We start from the raw sequence: 25,074 nt of genomic DNA, 5'->3' as shown, positions 1-25,074 counted from the left end.
AATTTCGGGCATAAATGTGATCATGGTTTGGACCAAATTATATTTTTTATTATATTCGCCACGTAATAAATTGTATTATAAATGGTACATTATTTGGGGAAGGGGGACCATTGGAATTAATGATATTTTCTCATGCAAGTAATCCTTTCTTCAAACATAATGTATATAGGTAAAGAATAAACCACACTTTTTGTGGATCACCCTCATTCTCTTTTTCAATATGTAATAAATACATTTTAGAAAGTAGAGTAGGATGTATTACTTTGCTACTCCAGGGTTGGTCAGCAATGCGTGGACTCTCAAGACTCCTGGCATTCATGCCTTTTGTCAAAAGGTGGTGTGATGTCCTTGTGTATGTATAAAATGTGATTGGTTTAGCTGCCTGGGAGAAGTAGTTGGTGAGGCGGTTCATTGATTTGTTGGGTTACTCTTTGATCTTTGTCTCTAAGTTGTACATGAGCTTCCACATCCCTTTATAAATTGTGATTTTCCTACTGTCCTATAAATGTCTTCTCCATCATTTTTTATCTTGTCCACCTAAAAAGCCAGCACTTCCCTTCCCGGAGCACTTCACAATCTTCATAATCCTCGCCACATCAACTTCAGCATCTTTCTCACCCACTAGTTTGTTTATACACAAAGGATGGCTGAAGGAGACTGTCAAAAAATAACCCCTCAACCTTCTTGTATTAATGACCAAATAAACAAAAATTAATGGTCCACGTTCTGGTGCCCAAAAGTGTATTTTCAGGAAAAATTTGTGACAAGTAGGTTGATCATATTGAGTAGAGTCTTTACTAATTGTATACCTAATTTTGCCATTTTAGTGTATTTTTTAGCTTGTATCTTTTAATTGATTATGATAACCGGATCAAGTGAATCCTTTAGTGTCAAATGTGACGCAAGTATCCACGGGTTAATTAAACATTTGGTTGGTTAGAGAGCTAGATAATTATTTGTTTTTTATTATAGAAGTTTAAGGACAACAGACATCTTTTAATATATTACTTTTTGACGAGGTATACAAGACTCCTGTATCTATTTAATAATTGGCACTTGGCAAAACTTTGTACAAAAAAAAAGTCAGGCATTCTGCTTTGGTAGATAGCCTACCTTTTGATTTTATTCCACTTAAAATAAACTCTCTGTAGTTTAAGACGGAGTACTCTTTTATTCCTGCAATCCAACCAGATTCACAATGACAGTCTCTGTACGATAAGATTATAGGTGACCACGACCAAATATAATCAACAAGTTTTTTTATGTTTTATTGATCAAGCGTAGACTAGAAAACCATGCTTTTTTTATGTGAGTGCAAATTTTAGTACTAATCTGGAACAAATACCAGTCGGTAGGTTAGTAACAAATGATCTTAAAAAAATTGAATTCTGGATTTTGGAACATATCTTTTTGTTTCTCAGATGCTGGTCTATCAGATTTTGTAAGATATACCAAGCAGTCCCTACAGAAATTATCAGCAGGATATTTTGATTGTATAGCATCATTCTTTTTCATAACCAATGAGAATAAGATTTCCTTTGTGATTGACAAAAGTGAAAAAAATAAATTGTGTTAGCAATATGTTTAAGTAGTCTCCAGCTGTCAAAAGTAAAAAAAAATCGTAGTAATAACTGTATGAACTTTCTTAGAGGGTTAACATATTCGTTTATGATATATAAAACAGAAAAAAATGCATTTAAGCACTTCAATAATATAAATAATGCATTAGGTTTGAATGAGTGTGTCCCAGCGATTAATGAACAAATATTGACAAAACTCAACTCTATTCTAGATTCTTAAATATTTCAAGGAGTAAAATAATCATACTTTAAACATTTATTTACTATATAGGAATAGTTTAATCTCAAAGTGGTCACTCATTGATGTGGAAATAAGTTTATATATCCATGAAACAAAAATTATTTTGGAACACAAATATGAAAGCTTTGGCATGAATAGATTAATATATTTCTAGGAACTACAACAATATAGGAATTATTATTTTCAACTATTTATGAGAATCATAGTTATTGTGCATGACATAAGAAGCAAAAAACCTTCTCAATGCTCCAATTATTTTCGAAAGATTACACAATTTTTAAAAATAAGAGTATCATGGTATTTGCTAATCTACCTTTAAGAAACTTTTTAAAGAAAATATTAGTGTTATACTCATATACACATATGTATGCATAAAATACTTAAACTTACCAGCCAGTATCCAATCCACATCTGATCCATAGCTTTTACTATTTTGATGGTTTACTGAAAATCTCCCGGCAGGATATGGAATATGAACAGAGTACTCGATGAGACCATCTGAAGTGATTCGCGGAAGCTGTCTTCGAGAGAGCCGCGCCTGTACAGCATGCAAAACCCCTGTTCCTTTTTCAAAATGTGATTCTAAAAGTTCTATGGAACGAATGAGTGGTGCAGCCTTTGATGGCCCCATAAATGCTGCTAATACAGCTACACACTCCAAAGCCGCCTGTCGAACGCGTCTCTTAGGGTCGACCAGAGTTGGAACAACGGTTGCAGCAATTGTCTTTAAATCGAATTCATAGGAAGGAAACGTAAGAAGTGCAAAAGTTATTATATTGATAATGTCTTCTCGAACAGCAGACCGTTTGTCTCCGAGATGGTCAAAGACTTGACTTATGACATGCGTGGGTTTAGATGTAATCATTAGTTTCTTAAGGACTCTGTAGTTTTCCATTCTAACAACAATATTCGGATTTGAAGTGTGTTTGATGAGGGATGAGCAAATGGTTCGTAGATGAGGCTTTATTTTGTAGCTCTTGAGTTTATCGATGATAACGCCATAGATCTCCAGAATGATTAAATTCATTTTAAAATTTTGTTCCTCTTCGAGTGTTGAGTCAAGGAAATGAAGGAAGGCTCTCATTTGTGGGAGTAGTGCATTAAGATCCTTCATGGCCTTTATGGCTTTATTTAATTCATCTGCGCCTTGCAATCGTATTCGAATATTTTCGTCGTCTTTTAGTTTCGAAAGTATCCCTGTATCTATAGCTCCATATTCAAACCAACCCTTACTCGCTAACTTGTGCCCTACAACGCCACCAGCGGTGTCATTATTTTGACTCTCGTTTTCCATGGATAGATTTTCATAAATCTGTCTTGGTTCATGACCCAATTTGGAAATATACATACTTACTCTTTGGGGCCCAACTGTCTCACCAATTGTCCTTAGTACATTCCAGGCGTCTCTACGCATATTATCATACTTCAATTTACGTCCCAATCCAGCAACTAATAAATAAATATTCTTTTCTCGAAAAGTGGAAAGACTTTCTGGAGTAAAAAGATAAGGGATAAGTGCAAGAGTTTCCTTGGAAATTCGGTGATCCATGGATTCTAGTCCATTCTGCAAAATAGAACGGATAAATCCTTGAACATCCATCGTTAGCTTAGAATATGTGACAAGGATATCAACGGCAAGTCGACGGATACCCGACTTTTTGGATTTCAAACAAGGGATCACATTAATGATGACAGAGTTCATGCATTCGTCCGTATCTTCTGAGAGATGTGGGAGGATGTCTCGAATCAGTGAGAGGGAATAGTTCTTTACATCCGAGTCACCCAGAGATAAATGATCGTTTAAAAGCTCAAAAATTTGTAATTTATCCACATCAGAGCGTGAAATTTGATTTCTCTCAAATTGAAAACGGATTTGTCGGAGTACTTGAATATCCTCTGTGTCAGACATTAAGGATTCTTGGCTCCTTCCAAATGATCTAATAGGTCCTGATAGGTTGGAAGCATTATTGTCGTTGATATTGGAAGCGGATGGAGAATGTGGGGGTGGTAAACGCCCCAGTCCAAGCATCTGGAAATGATTTTAATAAAAATATATTACATTAGATTAATCAAATCATATCATTTATTTTGTAATATAAAAACATTTATATTTCAATTCATAAGGGAACATTGAATAAAGTATATTCAAAATGAGATCCTTAGATTTTAATGTACGACATACCAATTTTTATTTTATTTATTAGCCTTTTCTACAAAAAAAAAAAGTAATAATAATAATGGAGGTCTATAATTATTTGGTATGTAGCCAATTACAACATAACGTCCCTTTTTAGGCTCTGCGGAAAGACGCGACAAAACCAAAGAAATATTAATGAAAAAAAATAATTATAGAAACTTTTTTCACTATTGATCAAAAATAGCTAGGTATGCGAATTTTGTAAAACACAAAGAAATGTGAATAATAACATGGATACCAACTTCTATTATTAATATTTTTTTTACAGATACCTCCATGCTATTTTTATTTATGTTTAAAGTAATGATCACAAAATTTCCGAATAAAACTGAATTTTTTTAATACACAAAATCCAGGTCATATAACGCTAAAACCTATGTTAATTATTGTTAATTAAGCCATAGAACACAAAATTATTTTTAAAATTTACAATTGCAATAGGTTTGGAACTGAATTTTTTTATATTTAAAATCACGTTTTTAGAATATAATTACGATTTTACTAGTTGCAATAAGTAGATTTAGGATTTTAGAGCGATTTCTTTGGCAAAGTGGGCTGAAATTTTAAAAAATGAGCATATAAAATGTCATAATTGAGCAATTTGTTTTCAAAGAAAAAAACAGTTTTATAAGTGGCAATTTAAAGTAATTAGTTTTTGTTTTTTTAATTCATTAATAAATTTTGCTATATTATATCGACAAATCAAGATTTTAGAAAGAGTTTATTTCGTTAATTTTTGCTTTCGATCAGTATTGGTAGTTTTCAACATACTAAAAGACCGCCTTACGTCACAATAATACAAAGTTGGAGTAAATTTAAAGTTGGTGTGCTCTTCAAGAGTCTTGTTACCTAGAGGAATCTCATCATCACCACTACGGATTAAACGACAAACTATAAGCATGAATGGAAATCAGAATTTCGCAATTTGGTGCAAAAAGTATATTTGCTTTTTGTAAGATTCTAGAAGAATTATACGACAGTCAATTTAGCAGCAGATTTGATCTTTCTGTAATTGGCTGTTGTAGGAATCTGGCTCATTCACATATCTGATCATGCAATCATAACCCTGATTGCATCATGTACATTTTCATAAAAAAGAGTGTTTTTGCCAGTGGGGTTCCCCTCGAAAAGTATCACTAAAGAATCCTCAAAAGATGTTTTGTATTCTTATTAGAACACAAATTTTCTTTATTTATTTCATACTAGATTAGAAAAATGAGCAATTTTCTCAGAAAAAGGACAAAATTAGAAGTTTTCCCCCAAAAAAGGTCAGTGAGCAATTTTTGAAGGGATTGAACGATGGCTCAGAAATCCTAAGTTTAGCCGTAAGCATTTAATATTTTAGAGGTAGGAAGATTAAACTCAACTCAAATATGGTTGATATATCATTCTCACACGTTGTTACTTAATATTAAAATGTTTTCTCCACAATATATGTATATATATATATAATATAATTTTAGAAATAAAAATTCACAACAAAAAGACTCGCCTTAAAAAAATGCCCAGGATTTACAACCCTATATGTGTACTACCACTTTTTTTAATTGCCAATTTTCTTGCTTATTTTTTTCTCCTCCCTCGCCACAGCTGATTGTAGCTGATCTTATGAAATGGCATGATAGCTCTTTACTAAAACGTTTTTCAAATTGCAGAATTACCATGTGGATTTTGGTTGTTTCTTTTTTTATATGGCCAAAATTCGAACAATTTTCATCATTAATAATGCTCATGTCTATATATCCGTGTCAGTTATTACTTTCATGTATTAGAAGGTGAACAACAAATTTTGTTTTATAACTTTAGTCAAAAAGAAGTAGAATATCAAGAGTCATTTAGGATTTGTGACAACACTTGGCAGAATATGAGTTTGATGAGGGTGTGATTAAAGCCTCCGCAATATATTAGTGTAAGTATATAAAAATAAAGTAACGGATAGTTCAGAAATTAATAAATCTACATCAATAACAAATGTTTAACCCACATGAAGAATAATATCACTGCAAAGCAAAAGTCAATTATTTATATTATGTAAAGCTGAATCAAGTCAAGTCAAATTCGCTGCATTATCATAAACACATATAAGTTGTATATATAATCATGACCTAGATTTTGTAATTGTTTCTTTACTTGAATCATGGTTGTGTCATTAAGTACATGTACTATGTGTGTTTATTGATTATTCGTTTATGAAGACACATAAAAAGAGGTCATCTTTCATGTTAGACAATATTTGTAATATTTATTCCCTCTCTGTGAGGTCAATTATAACGAATTTGATATTTGTACAAAAATACCAAAAAATGAATTGTAAAATTCAATGGCGAAATTATAAATATTCGACACGTCCTTACCTTTATAGTATTACGCAAACTTACCTCACAATATAAGCGGGGAGAAGGGCCAAAATCATATGGTATTTAGCCAAATAAGTCAATTATACCAACTAATATTTATCACTTAAGTACTTCTAAACTATAGTTATCATATTATGGCTTTACAATTTTTAGAATGAGTTGTATATATACATTGGAAACGAGGGATAAATCTTGTTCTTTTGGGAATGGAGCATAATTATGGCATAACTTATTATTGCGTTTATTTATCAAAAAGAATACATTATAAATAGCCATTACGTATCAAGTGATACGAACGCATCGACGGCTGACAACAAAATAAATTGGGTATATTTCTGTTAGCAAGGTAACGTCGTGGCGTGGCTTAAAAAAGAAAAACAATGAAGTCTCATTGAATGTTCTTCTACAAGTAACACATACTGGGCTTTACGAATAAATTAGGAATTTTTCTTAATTGTATATCTTGGCTCCCACTTTGAATGACACACTACAAGTTGCTTTGCTGTGACTGGCAGAATTATCTTTGTGACTTTGTTTAGTAAGAAGATCAAGACCATGAAAGGTTATCGTTGTCCAAACCTGTTGAACTACTTGAATCACAATAGGGGCTTTAAGAGTAATTGTGCACGTCAATGATAAAAGGTTGTGTTGGACGACGCAGAAATTAATTGGCAAAATGCCAATCTTTGATCCGACTAATAATGTTTTATGAAGCTGTGGCCAGTGATGGTTCCATCATAACCATTACATTTCATCTAGGGTTGACTTTATATTAATACAACAGAGCACCTGAAGCTCTTAAATGACATTTTTTACCTGCCCATGCCATGCCTACAAGGTATCTCAGTCATTCCTACCTATGATGGCCCTCTCTTACATAGAAACTGAAATCTGGCCTTGCCATAATCCATATTCTTACATTTTAGACAACATATCTATCTGTGGGGCATCCTTCAAAAACATGTCAAAAAACGCTTCTAAAGCAGTGTTAGTTCTCTAAAACCTATCTTCACCAAGAACTACAGGATGATGCCAGATGATCATGTAAGCAAGGTTGCTACACGATTAATGTCTAGTATCACATAGCTTATTGAAGCTGGGGGAGATCACATCGAATACATCAGCAAACAAGATCACAGGCAATAACTTTACAAATTTTAAAAAGATTTGATCTATAAATGACTATACTATAAGTATTGTAATTTTTCTAGAATTTTTATTTTTTTGCAAATCCCTGTATTTAAAAAGTTAAACTGCAGGGATATATCAGTTCCAAAATTGGTCCAGTCTTAATTCATAATTGGACGCAAAAGTATTCCATTGTACTTTCCAAAGTGACGTAATTTAAGAAATCAACCATCAACATCTTCATAGTAGCTTTCAACCATCCCATATCCAATATTTATAAGAATAATTAAAACTTTAATTTGGCCAAAATTAAAAGTAATGGGTATTTATTTTCATGCATTAAATAAAATCAAAGTTTCACTAAATCCATTTAAATAGTAAAATGTGTTACTTTAATATAATATTAGTGAAAGTAAGACAGTGTAGAGGGAACGTTAATATTGGGGACTTTATCAGAGCCTATAACAGAGAAGGGACGTTGAACAGAATCGATTTTCAAGTCCAATATTAAGGATCAACACAAACTTACTAAATAGAAAGAATAATATATGTTACATCCTTGCCACATAACTTCAGACTCAAACCTGACCTTTGAGATTTCTATCTTGGAAAATGGGGTATCTGTATCTCAATAAGTTAATAATGAACGTTCTATCGAGTGGAGACCCAAAACTTGTAGTAGAATGCCCTATTTACGAAAAACAGGATTCAAATAGCATCAAGAAAGGAAAACTCAATACTAATAGGTACATTTTCTATTCAAACAGGTAATAATAAGTCTCGACACGTCGGTGAACAAATGAACAGCTCTTCAAATGAAAGTAGTGTACATTACGAACCAGGCTGTCATGATACAGCGTGGAGATAATCTAAATTTGGATTAAAGGTGTGAAAACATTCTTCTCTGAGTCGCTGCAAACTACAGGAGACTGAGATCAGGAGTTGAGGAGAGCCAAATGGAGAGGCAGTTCAGAAGTCAACCATATTTTCTTGGATGTATAGGGTTGTAATGAAGGTTTGGATGGTGGTAAGCAGTCCAGAAAGAGATACCAACGGTCTCTGTAGCTTTCTCGGCACTGACACTGGCTTGGAAAAACAATTTTTTTTTGTTTAGTTATTGGAAGGTAGTGTAATGAAACCTCGTAATTTAAAACCCAAATTGATTCCATGGCACTTTGGGCTGGGAAAAGTTATATATGTCTTGAAAAACTTCAGTGATTCGCGCCAAAGTTAGTATCTTACTTATAATTTTGAAGAAACGATATGAATATAACATTTGTATGTATGTATATACACTGAGATTTCAGATCCTTTGGCATTTGGAGAGGAAAAATCTTTGCTTTAAGATGGGATTTTTATAAAGAAAAAATACAGTTTAGAGACTATAAAGGTATTGTTTGTGTGTGTTTTTTAAATTCATAAATAGATTGTCGTGGTACAAACATCAATTATTGAAGGAAAAATTCAAACTTATCCCTGTTAGATATTTTTTTTAAATGTATAAAAAAAAATAATATATTTAATAACTATAATATTTTTTTTTACAATAATGCTATTTAAATATTTATGTGGGTGCATAAGTATTAATAGGTAAATATGGTTTTTACCAAGGCACCTGCCTATGGATATTTACCAACAATGATTTATTGTTGGTAAATATACTTAAGTAATATTAAGAATAATGCTTCAAATTTTAAGCATCAGTTGTTGTTTATTTAGTGTGAAATATTCATATGATTCCACATAATGATGTTGAATATACATCCATTATAAATTAAAATGGTAATTTTCAGTACTTTTATATAAATATATATGAATATGTATAATATATCTTTCTTGTTAAGAAATAAAATAAATAATTTCAATAATAAATCCCAACGGAAGAATTTGAAAGAAAAAATGAACACGCAACTTTTCAATTACTTATTTTGCTCAAATATTGTAGGTCAATACAATTCCAATATAAATTGAAACAAAATATTTCCCAATATATTTTATACACATAAATTGAAATTAGGGGCTATAAAAATACATTTATGGGAAGGGTTGATAATTGAGATGCACAAAAATATTAGTTATATTGTAGAACAGTAATTTCTAACTGAATGAATGATACATGTTTAGAGAAGGGATATTCATATATTGTTTACAAAGTCCTTTCAAACTCACTATATCATATACCTGTGTCTAACAGTCACCTGTCTTTAGCATGGCATCGCACTATGCGGGGCTAATTAGTTTTCAAATTTTGAATTGTTAGAAAAAAGGAACCTTCATTTAAAAATAAAAGATCAGGACAACTATGCATCTTATCTCTAAACAGAGCAAGAGAGACGGTTAAAAAGAGAAAGATTATTTTATATTTTTTCAAGCCAACGAAAATTTCGTGCAAAGTGTTGCAAAATTTTCACAGTTGATACATCTGTGAATAAGCAGAAGAGCCACTAAATCAAAACAAACAATTCAGTGAGACATGTTTTTGAACAAAAAATCCAGTGGACAGCTCAGGCCATTTCTCCCTCCCATTTTTATTTAAAGAAAGGAGCAGCTAGATGCAGATGCTTATATCGACCTTCTGGATAAGAAAGTACTAACTAGTGCATTGAACAGTTCAGAGACACCTTCGTTTTTCTCAAGACGGAGCTTTGAGTAATTGCACCGCTAAGACCCAGGCCTTCCTGCAAAACAACTTTCCGTACTTGGGGACCTCAACATATGGCCACCCTTCTCTCCCGATACGCATCCCTAGGGTTACCCTATCTAGGTACGTCTGGAGGAGAGGGTGTTTGCTACTCCTCACATGAATGTAAGTCTCTAGAGGCCTCCACCTAGAAGGAGTGAACAAGGCTCGCGTCTGAGTACATAATCAACGTCTCCACGGGATTTAAGTCTCATTTTGAGACTATTATTATAGCTGAGGGCTCACATACTGAAAAAAGGCTGTGCCAAACACTATTTTCATATGATTTTGTCAAATAAATGTCCTCACAAAACATTTTGTTTAAATTTTACTCTTGCAAAATTGAAAAAAATAAAATATTTACCACTAGATACAATCAACATTGTTTGACCTTTTAACTATTTTAACGTAAAAAATTGCTTTTTAATGGACACACCCATATTAATTTGCTAGTAATACCTAACATAAAAAGCTCCAAAGAAGAAGATCTTCCCAACAAAGAAGTGGAAACGCCTTTATAAATGTTTTTATTTTTCTTATTTTTGTTTATTTTCTCGATTAAGTATTGCATTGGGATTAAATATATATTTTATGATACGAAACTTGATATCGAACAAATACTCGAGACATTACTTGGATTCGACAGCTAAGACTAGTGATTTGACATGGACTTGATAGCGATTTTATAATAAACTCAAAAACATAAATGTATAAATCCCATGGACCTGGAATTAGGAGCAAAAATTTGAGACTCGACTTAGATTTATAGTAGGAAAAGGACTATTTGTTTCTTCTAAATTTTTCACGAGCACACTCTTACGTAACTACTCAATTCTTATATTTGTTTATATGAAGTGTTCACCTCTCAAGAATGAAATAATAAGAGTTTGAAAAAAAAAGATAAATATGGTATGATGACTGATGAGTATTTGAGTCTCTAGAGGGCTCAATAAAAAAAGCAAAGAAAACCCGTATGCTGCATACAAGATACATACATGAGGTAATTCATTGTCATTGTCTATGGATTATAATAAAAAAAACAATGCTACATCCACAACTCCCACAATATTTCATTATTAAAACTATTAAAACATCAGGGTACCCTTTTTCAAAACCCCGCCAATTTTCAAAAATTTAAGTTTGTTCTTCGACCTCTAAAACTTTTTTTAAATTGTTCAAAATGTATCATACATTTATGTTTAGCCAAATGCATATTTTAAGCCAATGAAGTCTCAACATATTCAAAAAAAAGTGCAATGTGGACCATTCTAATAAACAGTGCACCCTGTTTTGGATACATTCATATATACATTGCGATAATCTTTGTTTTATTAATATATAGATACATAAATAATTCATATATTTATCGAATTTATTTTATTACAATATTGGTACATATTCGTAGGTACCACAACCTTTAAATTGTTAGTTTATTTCTAACAAGTAAAAAGATTAAATGTCTTGTGGTGTGCTTTGCAATTGTCAACTATTGAAAAAATGGGGAAAAAAATCAATCCAGGACAAGTTCTTTAAAAATATTTGAAAGATTGTTTATTTTTCTATGTTGAGCATTTTCACAAAAAAAAAACTAATTTAAAAGAATAACCAAGCCTTCAAAAATGTTTAAGAATTTTCTATAAATTGATTTGTTCATTAAATGTTTCACAATATTAAATAATTCCGAAGCACACCAAAAGAATTCTAACCTCTTTATTGGTCAAAAGCAAACTAATTATCCAAAATAAGTTATATTGTTCAAATACGTTGTGGTAATGTTCGCCAACATAATTATTAAATATGATTGAGTAATATTTGTATTCTGATTTTTTTTTTTTAAATGACAGTTTATTTTTTATCAGAGAAGTATTCAAAAGGATTAATAAAAAAAGCAAAAAGATTAAAAAATTGTCTGAAATTTGTTAAATAGACGTCAAATTGAGAGCCATTAATCTAGAGTCTATATTGTTACGTGGCCTTTCTAATAAAATATTTTTTATTATGATTAATTATATATGTCTAGAAACATTAAATTGCAATTTGCGACGACTTCAAAGAAATAACCCGAATAATTTATTTATAGGAATAAAAGATTCTTATATTAGCTTTAATCTTTTATCTTTATTAACTTCTTCTCTATTAAGTATATTAAATTATAAATAGTTTTCTCAAGTTCAGAACAAGACACAAAATATCTTTCAGTTTCACGGTTATAACAGGTTTTTTATATAGTGCTTTTCTTAAGTTCGTCAAATTTGATTGAATCTTTCGTATGTACTAAAAAATCAATTTGTAGACTAATAAAATTACATTTTAAGCTTTCATTTTGAAGTTATTTGACAATAAAGGAAAAATATAATGTACAATAAAAGCTTGCCATAAAAATTATATTGCCAATATTACAAAAGGGCCTAATTCTTTATATTTTATTTATTGACTTTGAAAGTTGTTTTGTCATTGGACTTAAAGAAAAATAAATTAATTTTCTTCGTATCAGAGGCCAAGATTCCTAAAGACATTGCTTGGGCCGGAGTTTCTCAGGTGATACTGTTTTAAATCTGTCCTTTCTGCGGTTAGAAACGTGTTTAACGTTAAAGATATTCTTGTCTGAGAAGATCTTCACATTGGACGGACGACTGTTCTTAGTAATTGTTCTTGTTTTTTTAAATGACAAAAAGAACATTGCATCGTCTGGGAATCGAATCAGGGCCGCCCGCGTGGCAGGCGAGCATTCTACCACTGAACCCACTTTTTTGCATATCCAAGTCTATAGGTCTTCATCCTACGAGTGAGTAGATGTCTTGGAGCCCTGACAAAGCTATTAAGGCTGAAGTAATCATGAATTTCTCTCCTGATGGTATCACGATGAACTCGTCAGCCAAGAGGTGCATTGAAAAACGATGAAAAAGTAATAAACGAAAATTTTATTATGCAGCATCTGAGGGATACAATGATTGAATTTATGATATGCTAAAATAGTTGTGTTAAATATCATGGACAGGATAAATAAATACGATAATCTGATTTTGAGGTATCCTTGTTCTCAGCTGATGAGAAGTTATGGTGTAGAACGCATGTTATTAGAAAAGAGGAAATACGAGTCATCCCTGATTATAGGATATTATTAATTTTTATTAGCGATAATCATATTGAACTATACCAAGATTTTTACTCAATCTTTGCTTCTCGTTTACTTAAATGTAAGTAACTGTAAGCTTTACAGTAATTATCAATGACGAAAAAATGATTTGTGTACAACTAAAATATATCCTTGTGTTTTTATATAAAAAGTATAGTATTATTGTGAGAATCAAAATTGCCTTCATTTAGATGTACATGGATTTAATCATTTCCATTGTCAATGCAAGATGTTACAGACAAATACTCTTTTATAAATATTATATACTAACATAAAAATGTTTATATTGTATTCTATTCGTTTATGAGTGAGAATAAATTAGATGCAAACGTTTGAAGTTCGTTTCAATTTATTTTAAAAGGCTTGTATTATGCTTTGAATATTTATTTTTTGTTTGAAATGCTACAAGGTAAGTATATATATGTATACTTTTGTGCAGATAAGTAAATATTTTAGTAGCATGTATTGAAATGTAAAGCTTATGTACTTATGTAGAACACTGCGTAATCTTACTAGCCTACACATTTACATTGCATTTGTTGTCTGGTGTGCATATTCCTCTTTTTTCCCCTTGTTATCAGTGTTCTGTACTTTGATTGATTAAATTGTAATAAGATTTAGTTAAGTTGTCAACAATTCCCCACAATGATAAGAATTAGTGGGGAAGAATTGGTAATCTGATTTGGAGACTTTTTTCTGTTCCTTTTTGAAGGAAATAAAGTTATTCATCATTTGTCAGCAATTTAAACCCTTTAATCAGTGTTTTGTACGTTGATTGGTTGAATTAGAGGTAGCTTTGTTGGTTGTGAACAATTCCCAACATGATATTGAATATTAGTTTGGTAGTAGGGAAGAATTGGCAAACGACCAACCTGATTTTGTGCATTTTTTTATGTTTTAGTAAATATATATTTTTTTTTTATGAGAATTATAAATTTATTCATTGTTATCATTACATTGTACCAAAAGACACATTATCCATCTCATACAATGATCAATCATAAACGAAAAAAGAAAAAAATTTAATACTTCATAGGGTTGTAACGACCAACAAAAATAATTATTCTTCGTAAACACGGAAACGTTTTCTAATAAAACCCTAAAATAATTATCTGTTTTGAACTTGTATCTACACAAGGCTGTCGTTCCGTTTAATTGAAAGATATATTCTTTTGAAAACAATTTCTAAAGTAGAAGAATCTGATAACGTCGACTTACGATTAAAAAAACTTGTACAATCTACATATATAGGCTGTAATATCTACCAAGTTGTCCATTAAAATCTGAATACTTTGAATTTTAAAATTCAGCAAGTTATAATTTATTAATAAAAAATAAAATGTTGCAACGAGGATTTGTGTTTTTTACTTCTTTTTTTTCCAATGTTGGTGTCCAAAGCGGCCTCTTGACCCTCACAAGGCTCTTTCCCCTCACTTTTTTGATAGATCTCTGGACAGTCTGGTATGAAATCCCGATAACTCTTGCATGGTCTCTCATTGGCCAGAAGGATTGGCTTGGGAGGTTTTATTTAATTTCTTAGTATCAAGTTTGCTCATTTTGACATTTATATTCTTCCTCTCCAACGTTTTGGACTTGCTGACGGCGTAGACGATGGTCCTGGAGACGCCAAACTGCTTGGAGTGGGTGGATGTAAATTCGTCTATCACGTTCAAGTATCATTTTCTCGACTTGTGCGTAAGCAAGATAGCTCAAGTTTGTTTTTGAATAATTTTTTTAAAATGAGATAACTATATAGATAAAAGTTAAAGGGAATAATAATTGATAAAAAACATTTTACCATTCGAAAGATTAAATATCAAGAAACTGTCATATATGAAATATTAAAAAGTTGATCAGATTATTTACATCATATTAAATACATAAGTTTTTTTTGTTTTTTTTTTTTCAAATTATTTTTCCTTTAAAATATTTAATACTTCTTACAATTAGTCAATAGTCGAATTAATTATATTTAAGAAAAAAACTCTTTCATACAACTTTACATTGCTTATTGTTTAAATATTATATAAGAAAATTAAAGGTTAAACAACAAAAATCATTTAAAATTGAAATTATTTTTTGATAAAGTAATTCTTTAATATAATTGAAAAAAGTTAAAAAAATATTAGCTTCCAAAAAAGACCATGGAGTGGAGTAACTGGAAGAAAAACGTCATCACTGGAGAAAGAGATGCACTGAATTGGATTCTCAGCAAGCCTTAATAGCTGCGATTCAATGTCAAAAAGGGTGACATAATTATACATTAGGTCATTTAAATAATAACGAAGGAAACTTTTCAGGCAACAATAACATGAAAAAAATATTTTGACTTATTTCAACAACGTCATCCTTCATGGGTCAGAGAGAGGAAAATTATCGAATGAAGAAAATTGATGGAACACTCGTGAAAGAAGTTTTTAAATCTTTCAAGAATTTTAAAAGACAAGGACCTGATTAACTTGCCCCAATAATTTTTAAAAATTTGTCCGACGAATAAAATAATAGAATAGTGTTTTTATAAAATTATCCTTGAAGTTTTCTCATGCTCATGCAATATATGGACTGAAGCAAAAGTTGGTTTTTTTTTAAAGCAAATTATTCAAACCCCAAAGCATTTCGACCCATAACATTGGCTAACACAATTGTCAAAGGAATGGAGAGAATCATTTCTTGTTATATCGAATCCTTACAACTAAAGATTTCAATGACAAATGGGGTTTGAAAGGGGAAATCAACTGTTTTTGCTATTGCCAAATTAGTAAATAGAACAGAAAGTGCTGTCCTCAACAAAAAACATGCTATTGTTGTTTTCTTTGGCATTGAAGGAGCATTTGACAACCTCCCATACGACATAATTGAAAAATATCTGAACCAAAATGTTATTCACTTTTCCACAATTCAAAGCTATTAACATTTTTTATAAAAGCAGGAAAATAGTTTGTACACAACGGCGAATAAAGATCTATTTCACTCCCACCCACGATTGTCCTCAAGGAGGGATTTTTTCGTTATTCGTGTTGAATTGTACAATGCAGCATTGAATTGGGCCTGAGCCATGCCCATTGCTTACAATTTGATTTGCTGATAACATAGGCCTTATTATCACAGGGGGGACCAAAACTGCCAAAAAAGGGTTCAAATAACTTAAAAGACTCATTCAAAAGAAGCATTGGACGGTAGAGATGGGTTTCTTTCATTGTTGGGGTAACAAATAGCATCTTCACCCACTTTTTCTTAAAGCTCTTAGGGCAGTCTGGTTTGAAACTCGAAATATCTTGTAGGGACCTTCATGGACTTGAGGGGATTGGTCTAGGCTGTTTTATTAAACTCCTCCAGGTCCAGTTGGGCCTTTTTGACGGAGCCCAGCCTCCTTTCCAACGTTATGGACTTGCTGACGGCGTAGACGGTAGTCCTGAAGACGCCCCACTGCTTGGTGTTTGCAAATGGAAATTTGTCCAACCCGTTCAAATGTCACTTTCTCAACGTGTTCATAAGCTTGAGAGCTGAGATTTGTTATATTTTGTAACTAATTGCCATTTCTAATATGAATCAATTTCAATCATTCAACATTATTGAATAGTTAAGTGTTCAGATCTCAATAGATCACGCAGTACCTCCCCTAAAGATATCTATTCAGAAAGTAATCCCTTGGAATCAAATTTGGAGAGAAAAACACCTTGCTTCCTGGGCCAAAATATGATATCATTGCTTATCACAGTAGAGCTTCCTTTCAAATGAGCAAAGCTACAAAGACACAAAATTTCATAATAAAAAATATATATATATTATTTTTAAGTTGTAGTCAAATCTGATAGAAAGGCTATTTTTTCAGAGTTTTATATATACAAAGCAGCTACGAGTATTTATAGAGTTAGAATGGTTACAAAATAGGAATTATGGTAAAAGACAGGGATGGGAAAACTTTTTAGGTCAAGGACCTAATTTAGAAGTAGATTATTTCTGATGACCGCACTATTGTTATATCTTACATAAAATAATATTTGCAAAAAAATGTATTTCAAATATTTTTTCGAAAAGATATAAGTAACTCACTTATATCAGAAGAAGGAGTACTAATGAGATTTGTACGTCACAATTATTGGACAATTTCTCATATTTAAGAATTAAGATTGTGCTGAGTTGTACATTTCATCAGGTGAGCCTCAAATGTACGTTTTTAAGCTAGATTAGTAGATCGAAAAACAAAGATTTTCTTGATCCCTACAAATTACAATCAATAATAGTGGGATTTTATTCACTTATAATAATTTTTAACATTATTTGCTAAAGTATTTTGTGGGCAGAACAGAAAATATACGTGGACTTTAGTTTCCCAACTGTCATTTAAGAAGCTACCTACACTGAACACCAGGCCCTTCAAGCTCTCTTGCCTGACCACTAATTCAGTTTTGACTGTATTTATGTTTTGTTTCTTTGACAAAAATTGGTTCAGTTATTTAAAAAAATTTCTAGTATTTTAAAATGTTGTTTCTGTAGGCCAAAATTGTAAGTTTTTTTATAAAAATTAAGGTTATTATTATAATTATAGAGATAGAATCAATGAGGAACCCTCAATTTAAAGGAAAAAATGTGTTGGTTAACAGTGTTTTTATTTAATGTTTTATATTTGACCCTAACACTGCCTTCTAAGAACTAGACTAGAAAAACTAAAACGTGTACTAAATTAAGCCCCTTTCCTTTATTCTACATTGTAATCCTTGACTAAAGGCAAAATTACTCAAATATACTATATATTATAAGTGAATATTCTATTTATAGCAATTACAAAAATACAAAATGACAAAAACTTTTTTAACCTTTGAGATCATTGATGCCCTAAAGGTCATATAATTATTATTAAATACTTCCAACTTTTAAAGTAAAATGTTATAAAAAAAAGTTGGGATTTTGTACAATTTGTAACTTTTTAACTTTATAAGTAGGTTGTACAAATTGCAATTAATAAATCCTATTAATTTATAATTTCATTATTTTAATCGGTAGCTAGTTCAAATCTATTAAAGTTACTAATTTATTAGATAAAATCCAACCGATTTCAACGGTCTTCTTATTTAATACTTTCCATCGCCAAGCGGTCAAAAACAGTTCCAATGCAGGAATTTAGTAAGACAAAATTTGTATAGTATGTGTTTTTTTGCAATGCCAGCCAAAACATAGCTACAATAAAGAGCTTTTTAATCTTATTTTGGTTGATAGGTTGCACTGATTGGGTTCCTTTCACGTCTTGAGCAATTCCTTATTAATTATCTATTCAAATAGAAATTGCCACAGAATATAAAACAATTAATAATTTCCCATAAAAGTCACAGATTACTCCTTAAATATTTTGTTTTATTCCGGAACTCGACCTACTCAGTAACTTACATTTTCGGAATCTAACCTGAAGACACTGAAAGTAGCTTGAAAATGCATTTAGCCTGACGGAGTTCTTCTTAAGTACTAGGCATACTTTGATGCTCCGAGTCCGCTTGAAAAGACTCTGAAGAATAGATTTTTTGTTTGTAAAAAAAACTGCGAAAAATGTAATTTTATTCTTTCATAATTTAATTTATCAAAAATATTTTCCCTTTTGAAAATAGGACATAATTTAATTATTAATATGAGTTATTAATATTTGAAGATTATAATATGCAAAATTCTTTAAAATGTATCTTATTAAATCAATAAAAATAGTTGATCCATGCAGAGCAATAAAAGATTTATAAATTTAGTAAAAATACAATTATTAAGTATTTTATATATAATTTATTTTAAAATTATTACTCAAAGCAACAAAAATTTAACTTTTTGCTAATGTTTTAGATTTCATATCTGATTTTAGTCATAATAATTTGAAGCAAATGTTGATCACAAATCTTTAAATTTTTTTTGGGGGTTTATTTTGTATCCATAAGATTATCCAAAACGTTATTCAAGTTCCTCTACAAAAACCTTTAAAATAATTTTGTACATTTACATTTGATTTTCTATAAACTGGATAAATGTACGTATAATATGAATCCATATTTAGGAACAAAAATGGCTTTTTTGGTTGAACAAATATTGTTTAAGAATTATACTTGATTTTTTTTTTTCAAATTCAATAGCTGTCTCCAGCCTTTAAAAAGTCTATAATTGCTAACAAATATTTATTATTTATATCCAAAATCAAAACTATCACTAGAAAAAATCATCACTATAATTGTTAGTAGTGATTTTTTAAGTAAGACTATTAGAACTTGATAAGGAATCTAAAAATCATATTTATTTTTTTGACTTCATATTTTTTCTTTAATTTATTGCAGGTTTTTTTTTTTTTTTCTATAAAAAGGAGTCGAACCAAGATAAAATATTGTTAGGTTTTTGCGGTCTCCTCTGCAGTCGACATTACCCACAATAAAATGTACCTACACAAACACACAATTGAATTTAAATAAATTCACTATCAGGTTACTTTATGATTTATGTTGTGAGTATGTAATGGAAAAACTTTCCATGTCGCAATTTTTTTAATTCCCTTTGTAGATATTTTGCAAAATGTGATATCAAAATGTATTATAAAGAAAAATATTTTTATTTAAATTTGGTAACAGAAAATCTAGTAGAAAAAAGGTATGATTAAAAAGAAACTCCTCATTATCTCATAGCTAATTCAATTCTCTATTTAATTATTTTTTATGCTGGTACACAATTTTGCCACTAATGTTTACAGTATCAGGCATTTTGCAGTGTTATTACGATTCATTTATTTTTGACAAATAAAAAGATTATACGTCATATAGAGTGCTCCACGAATTTCTATTTTAAAAAAATGTCTACCCTAAAAACAAACTACTATAGAATTATTTACTTTCCAAATAAAAATTCAATTGAGAGATAAATTGATTTTAAATTTTTTGAAAGATTATTTATTTGTCAAAATGTAGCATTTTTGTAAAATATTCATATTTTCCCGGGATAAACAACTTTTTTAAAGTTGCTTAAGAGTATTTTCCTCAATTCCTTTTTTTGAAAATAAAATAATTGTATAGTAGAAAATTGAGAGGCAGACCAGATGATTTTAAACATTTGTATCCGTCAAAAACAAAATAACCTTTCAAAACGGCTGATATTGTAAACATGGATAATAATAACAATCAAATGAAAATTTAATTCAGAGTGATACAATAACTTATTTTTTATATAATATAATTCAATATTTAAAAAAATGATAAAAACTTACTCTTAACATTCAAAGTAAATTCCTTAGAAAATCCTCTTAGATAAAAAAAAACAACTTTGAGAAATTTAATTATCCCTCTCCCTGATTGCAATCAATCTATTTACGTCCAATTGGATGAAGAAACAAAGCTTCCTCTAAAAACGGTCGTCATCTGTAAGAAGGACACTTCATTCTTCTTTAAATGGATCACAAATCAAGGATTACACTTATATGTGTACTGAAAGCAAATTGTTTTATAGGACTGATATTGATTAGATTATTGTACACCACACAAAAGCTAAAGAAGAATATACTTTTAATATTCTACTTCATTCTACTGTAGGTAAAGAAAATTACTTTGGAACTACGGGCTGACGACAGGTAATGGAAAAGAAAGGCTATTTCGTTTATCTAATGAAGGGGAAATGAACAGGTAGAAACGAGTTTTCCAAAAAGAAAATAAGGAAAAAAAAGCCTTCGCTAACTTTCTATAATGCACTGTAAAATTAGACTGTCCTATTTTCAGGTTAATATTTTTACCTCTTATGTAAGGACTATTTGGTCAAAGCTTAATGCTTCTTAGGCCATTTCAATTTGGAAAAAGGGTGTTTTATTGTCCCAATTGGCCGTTGGAGGGCTTTTTGTACCGTACAACATTATATATATCAACTTATTATTACGCAGTAAGAAGAAAAAACTCTTGCATACCTACATATTGGTCTGAACTGACTCCTCTTAAGGTCCCACGAAGTACTGGAAAGGTTTGATGTGAATGGAACCCTTATCGTGAATGAAAAACAACACATCTAATCTAAAACTTTTTTTAAAGGAGCTTTTGAGATTGGAAAAATGTACAAATGGTAATGGAGATATTGTAGATAGCCATGATTTATTTCATTGCAAAACTATAGAGCTAGGGGATGCACACTAATGTCCATTCAATCAATTCATTCCCGGTCCCTTTTTCATGATTTTCACTGATGTTTCATGGAGCAAAAATCCTTGGAACAATCGGACGTTATCTGGTCATTTGATCAAATTAAAAATATTTAAAGGATAATTATTAAATTATATGCCTTGTGTCTTAATCGTGTAGTTACAACTCCATAATACTCTTAAAACTTTTGCCGTATTTATTAACACTATTCAATCGTCTATGGACTGAGGCATTTATATTATAGTTTATAATACTTATTTATGTATTGAAATATAAAGTCAACTCACACTGAAAAAAAATATACATATTTTTTGCACACGAGTGAGTTAATGTAAGCTAAGGTTTTGGAAGACTCATCTCTCTTTTTCGTAGAGATATAATTATCACTACTAAATTACTTTATTTGATAATCTGTCAATTTAGAACTGTGGAACAGAATTGGAATAAATTAATAGTTAAATAAGTTTGTTTGTTTTTCAAAAAAAAATATCGTTAAGTAAGACTTTTTTAATTTAAATCCGTTGTTAAATACATAAATACAAACTATCAAAGACCTTGTACTTATTTAATGGGATAAAAAAACCTTTAAATGCGGTATTTATATAATTAACACGTCATAAATAAACTTTTAAATCTCAATTTATCACCATAATGTTACCGTAAATCTTATATCCACATTCGTAATATATAACATTTTCAAAAAAAAAAAAGAAAAAACATCATGGAAAGAATTACATATAACATAAGTATAGTAAAAACAAATACATTATTTTTCCCTATATATGTATTTTTCTTACACCATTTAGCGTTAATGGATTGCACTTATACAGCGCTAGATACACATTAATAAAGTCATATATTGGGAGGAAAAAGTAAGTCAGACAGTAAATGGCGTTTATTTTTCGGATATTGTAACAGTCATTCACGCACAATTTTGGTTTCATCGATTCCGTTTTGCTAATTTTGAGAAAAAAGATGCACAAGGCTATGGAAGGCCAATTATCGAAATATGGATTAAATAATGGTAATCATGGAGTCTTAGATCCATGTAAGCACTGTTTTGATTGCCATGGATTTAAACATTAATGGAAAGAAATAAAAATACATTAAAAATAAGGGATTTATTTTTACGACACCTAATATAATCAATGGAACTATTAAATTAATGGATTGTGCTAAAATAACATTTTTTTTAAAGATTAAAAATCTTACTTTTCAATATATATATTTTTTTATACAAAACTTTGATTCTTACCAATTTTAGAAAGAAAAAAATAACTTGTATGTTTTAAGAAATGAATAAAAATTGTAATAACTAAAAATTAGATAATTATGTCTATGCATTGAACTAGTGGGCGTTAAAGGGTCATAACATGTCCTGCAATATTTTTTATGTCAGCTCTTTATTTCCCACTATTTGTATTTGAATTAGTTATAAATAATTATATTGAAAATGTTTTCTTTCTGAAAGAGAGTTTGAGAGTTGATGTGTGTTGCATATTGATGTGATATTTATGTTTCTAATGGTTTTTGTTGAATTATATTTATTTATTTACATAATTGAAGTAACAAAGAATACAAACATGGTAAAGGTGTTATTTATCCACACTTTTTAAAATGAATTACATATTTATATATATATATATATAGTATATATTTTATAATATGAAAATTCTAAAAAGTATTTTATTCAATACTGTATTATAAAATTACTTAGTAATATCTTATTAAAACTATAGTTATACATTTATATTTGTTTGCAATAGCCAAATTACTTTATAGAAATAATAAAATGGCCAATGTATATATTATATAAGCGAGAAGGGATCACCAGAAATTGTAGTCATGTTCTTTTGGAAACAGGGCATAATATTGTTTAACTTTATTTATTTTTCTCTCGGCCTTTATTCCTGGCATTTATTTAATTTAAAAATACATTGAAATACAATTATATTAAAAATGACATCAATAGACAGTCATTTTAAAAAACAAAACAAAACCTTTCAAAGTTAAGGCATGACAGTTTGGTATATAAATATACAATAAAATAATCTCAAAGAAAACATCTCTAAATACTAAATAACACACAAATATAATTTTTTGCAATAGATACTACTCCATGATTGTCTATTTTTCCTTGCATTCTCATAATATCAAACACATACCTGATTTTTGCTAAAATAGCATTGATCTTCCCATGGGCTGTCCCATTAAAAAAGATTAAAAAATTATATTTATCGAGTTTACATTCGAAGGTATTCTCCAGCAAAATTTTAACTCTCATATATACGTCATTTAAAGTCAAACATTCTCGGAAAAAAAAGTCTGTGGTTTCTAATGTTCCGCATAAAAGGAATTCTCCTTTCTTGCTTCTATAAAATTTGGCTCCCACTTCCATAGTTCAAGTAAATTTTCTAAATAGGATCCATTTTTTTTTGCAAACGTTAACAAAAAATACTTAAAAGTATTGAAAATCCACAAATGTCCCTTTTGATTTTCTGCTGCTTTGAATATTCCTTAAAAGGATCCAATTTCGGAGTTGGAGAACACTTTTTAAGCAAGGACAACTGGCTCCAATGAAATCCTCATTCTGAAGAGAACAATTGGGCGCTTTTACACTTTTTACCCATAGATTATGGATTAATAATAGCTCTGTGCAATTTGATTAGTAAGAGTCGGGGACGTTTACGTTGTCAAAGCCATGTCATATTAAGTTTTAGGGTGACCTGTTAATTAAACTTTCTGTTGTATTTTAATGAAACAAATTATGTTTGTAATGTTTTTAATCTTCAAAGAGCTATGCGAAATGACTTTTTTTTAATACAATTCTCTATTTGTAAAGGGATTCAGAAGTTTTAATTTTAAAGTTATGTTGCTCAATTTCATAAGTTTGAATTTTTATGTTATGTTGATGAATTTCAAAAGTTTAATTAAAGTTCATTCTCTCAAGGGATACATAAGAATATAGTCCTTATTTTTTATTTGAAGAAATCAAATTGTAGCCAACGAAATACTTCGGATATTCAAATGATCAAAACCACTTTTGGTTTGGCCGGACTCTTTTTTTTTCTTTTCTGGATTGCTTAAAAAATCATTTTGCAACCTTTTTTTCATTAATATTAAGAAAAATAGTCAACTATTAGTTGTTAAAATGACCTCAACAAATAAAAGAACTTAAACCTTACTGTCTATCAAAAATTTAAATCTTTAATGCTTAGTTTTTTTTATATATCTCAGATACAAATATGTATTTAAAAATGTTATTAGATTGTTATATCAACGTATTTCCGAGTTGTAGATACAAATTAATAATTACATTGTAAAGAATCTGATTTTTCTTTTAATGATCCTACTTTTTTCCTTCCTAATCAATCAAATAAAATTATGTATATTTACCATATTATAAAGATTTCAGTTTATATTACTTTGATTTAATCCAAATATCACCTTCTATTATTGGGATTAAGTATTACTTACTACAGGTCAGAAGTCTTTTGTTGAAGCTTTATCAAGATATATTGAAAATTTGTTCATTTCGTTTTTGTAAGAATATTAAATATGAACCCCAAATAAGGCGTCACCTTCAATGACGCAAAGCAAACATTTTCTTTAGTTAT

General features: G+C 30.0%; 1 protein-coding gene across 1 annotated transcript in view; it reads right to left on the bottom strand.

Moving 5' to 3' along the window:
- Positions 1 to 20,865, bottom strand: part of LOC121118450 (TOG array regulator of axonemal microtubules protein 1) — a 113,504-nt gene extending 92,639 nt beyond the window's left edge. Inside the window, exons 1-2 of the mRNA XM_040713036.2 lie at positions 20,542 to 20,865; positions 2,212 to 3,850 (exon numbers count right to left, since the gene is read on the bottom strand). Of these exons, the coding sequence (XP_040568970.1) occupies positions 2,212 to 3,850; positions 20,542 to 20,550 (1,648 nt within the window). The 5' untranslated portion in view covers positions 20,551 to 20,865. The remainder of the gene's footprint in view (positions 1 to 2,211; positions 3,851 to 20,541) is intronic.
- Positions 20,866 to 25,074: the final 4,209 nt, after the last annotated feature.

Source organism: Lepeophtheirus salmonis, chromosome 1 (genome assembly GCF_016086655.4).
Source record: "Lepeophtheirus salmonis chromosome 1, UVic_Lsal_1.4, whole genome shotgun sequence".
Taxonomy (NCBI): domain Eukaryota; kingdom Metazoa; phylum Arthropoda; class Copepoda; order Siphonostomatoida; family Caligidae; genus Lepeophtheirus; species Lepeophtheirus salmonis.
Note: the sequence above shows the minus strand (reverse complement) of the source record. Positions and strands in the feature narration are given on the sequence as shown.